The 2,974-nt window shown below is 37.1% G+C and overlaps 1 protein-coding gene across 1 annotated transcript; it reads right to left on the reverse strand.

Annotated features, from left to right (window-relative positions):
- Window positions 1-905: 905 nt before the first annotated feature.
- LOC118750830 (G-protein coupled receptor moody) lies at window positions 906-2,765 on the reverse strand (the record flags this gene model as incomplete). Its single annotated transcript, XM_036485560.1, has 2 exons — window positions 906-1,911; window positions 1,973-2,765. Coding segments are annotated over 2 exons (1,302 nt in total), but the record flags the coding sequence as incomplete, so codon positions are not given.
- Window positions 2,766-2,974: the final 209 nt, after the last annotated feature.

A 2,974-nucleotide genomic window follows, 5' to 3' on the forward strand; every position in this document is an offset into this window, starting at 1 on the left:
CCAAATGGGGGAAATTAGCCTATGGTTACAGAAGATATGTAATAAAGTAACCGACGAAGACTTGCGCTTTTCTCCCAAACCCCCTGGTAAACCCAAATGAAGGTTAAATTTAAAGACTATACAATAACTACTTTTTTTACTTGCGCTTTTCTCTCAAAGTGTTTACCGCCAGTAAACCCAAATGGAGGTTGAAATTTAAAAACAAATTAATAAAATTGAAGTAAAATCTGTGGATAATTTATTTTTCAAAAAAACTGTGCAACAGATATTATTTTACACCCTGTATATGATAAAATATTAATAGCTGGAAAAAGGAGTACAAAGCTAATAAAGGAGTACATTTCCAGATATTTTTTTTGGGAGTACAAGGTAGTACATTGCAATAAAAAGGAGTACGTTTACTCCCAAAAGCAGTACGTCTGGCAACCCTATGTTATACGGTAACCATAGTCAGCACACACTAAAGCAAACAAACTGGAGATTAATAGTAAATTAACGAAAAGTAACTCAACAACCTTTGTGCTTAATAAATTTACTCACTTTTTGTGATCAGCTGATTTCCTTAATAGCAAGTTTTCGCTGGTAAAAATTTTTCCAGCAGAAATTTGCATCTCTCTATCACATTTTGCTATCTTAATGTCCCCGACTTTGCAAGTATTTTGGATACGAGAACGCAAAATCTGTAAAAGTTTTCTAAAAATTTTGATAGTTTTGGATACGAGTATACTTCTATAAACTTAGTAATTGTTAAGCAGCGTTTGCATTGTTCAACTTTTTCCTTCAAACGGCCTTTCAACAAATCGCTTTCTATGAAGTTGGTCGGCAGCCAATTTACGTTCAACTTTTGATTCAACTAATCGCCTGTGAAAGTTGAACATTTCTACAGTTCTACAGTTCTATATTACTCTCATTGAAAGTGCCAAGAGCCGAGTGGCATTTATTTGCCTTCGTATGCAAAATACATACATATGTACTATATTTAAGTAAAACATAATCTTTGTAAAAATAATATTTCGATATATCGCATTCTTTGTGCAAAATTTCCCGCTTATTTTAATTTTTTATGTGTTCTTACTTATTCTACTTGTTTTAGTATAACTAATAATAATAATAATAATAGATTGGCGCTTACACATATGTTAGTGTTTGGCCGAACTTCTCCTCCAACTTGTGGCGTGCGCCTTGATATTGTCACACAAAGCGGAGGGACCTACAGTTTTACGCCGACTCCGAACGGCGATTGTATTGTTATGAGAAGCTGTTTTTCATGGCAGAAATACACTCGGAGGTTTTTCATTGCCTGCCGAGGGACGACCGCTGTTAAGAAAAACCTTTTTCTAAATTTTTTTCGATAACTAGTTTCTAGAAAGTTTAACAGAATTAAAGCAAGTGAAAAAGTCTTTTAGATCTTTGGCTTAGCTATAAGCTTAACATCATTATCTGGAATGGCATTTATGTTTTGCCCATAGTATGGGGCTTTCTTCAGGGCAACGACCTCTTTCACAGTCGTTATTACTTCTGTGGAGGTTGATGGCTCCAGTTGAGTTGGCGTTGCTACTTCTTCCTCTTCCTCGAGAATTATGTCGCCCCCGACTAAAGCTATCCGATTCAGCTCCTTGCTTGGCGCTCTCTGCATGAAAAGAGACGAATGGCTGGCTAATGAGAATACTGGCGACATGTGTGCCGGCGGTGGTGGCACATGTTGGTTGCTTTTGGAGCTTTTGCTCTCCTCCTCCACAGCATTCACACTTTCCTTGAGGCCCTGTGTTGGCAATTTGTTTGCTAATTCCATGGAACTGCACTGCTGTTGGTGTATACTGCTCGGGCTGTAGTTTTGCTGCTCTCCCGCTGACATTTGCGACACCACTGTATGACTGTGGTTGTTGCTCAATGCGGTATCTTTCCATTTCTCTAAAACGAATTAGTGACTTAGTTTACACCGTTCCCTTGAAATATGAGAAAACTTACGTACCTGCAGCACTGCTTCCTCCGGAAGTTCCTTTTGTAAAGGGCAATAGCTTTGATGGTTTGCACATAATTACCGTCTTGTAAGCCTTTCTGTATTGTTTATTCATAATAACATAGATTATTGGATTTATACAGGCCGATAGGTAAAGCATTATGTAACTGAAAATATGGAAATTAGGATGGTCTACGTCTTTGTCGGCTACTTTGGCGATTGTTATAGGAAGATAGCAAATTACAAATGACAAAAATATGGCTAGCACCATTTTTGTTATGCGCCATTCATTTCGTTTAGCTCTCATCTCTCTTTGATCCTTGATGCGAGAAGGCTTTTGCATAATATCCTGTTTGATTTCAGTGGAAGAGCTGCTGTCCGAAGCAAAAGTAGACGATATTCGATTTTGTTCACTTCCAACAATGGTGCCCGAAGGCGTTTGCGTAGGTCGTAAATTATTCGGAATAGAATTTTGCTGATTCGCATGCCTTTTCAGTCGCAACTCTGATTGGCGTACAACCCAGAATATTTTGGTGTAACAAGCGATTATGACCATACCGGGTATTATAAAAGCTGTGATAAACAATGTGGTTTTACTGCTGCGCCCATGGCTATCGATCATAATCGAACACGTTTCCAGCTTTTGATCGTAATCAAACTTTCCCCATACCCCTAAAAGAGTAGGTAACTGCATGCCGTATGAGAATGCCCAACAGAAGATAATCATGACCGCAATCCAATGTTTCCGGTATATTTTTCCGTATGAACCATGGTGGGCAATCATTACGTACCTTTGAAAGAAAGATTAAAATAAGTAGTAATAATTTACAATTATGTACCAAGATTTCTGAAAGTCCTAAAATTTCTACAGTGGAATTACAAATATGAGATCGATGATGGGACTGAGAAGTATTATTTTCTAATTTTTAGTCCTTTTATAAAAGCGTGGCATATTAAAAAGTTTATTTATTTTATATTTTTAATTTTTGGTCTTGTCTGTATAAAATTTTGCAA

This window comes from Rhagoletis pomonella, unplaced genomic scaffold (genome assembly GCF_013731165.1).
Source record: "Rhagoletis pomonella isolate Grant_MI unplaced genomic scaffold, Rhpom_1.0 Rhpom_scaffold_00416, whole genome shotgun sequence".
Lineage (NCBI taxonomy): Eukaryota > Metazoa > Arthropoda > Insecta > Diptera > Tephritidae > Rhagoletis > Rhagoletis pomonella.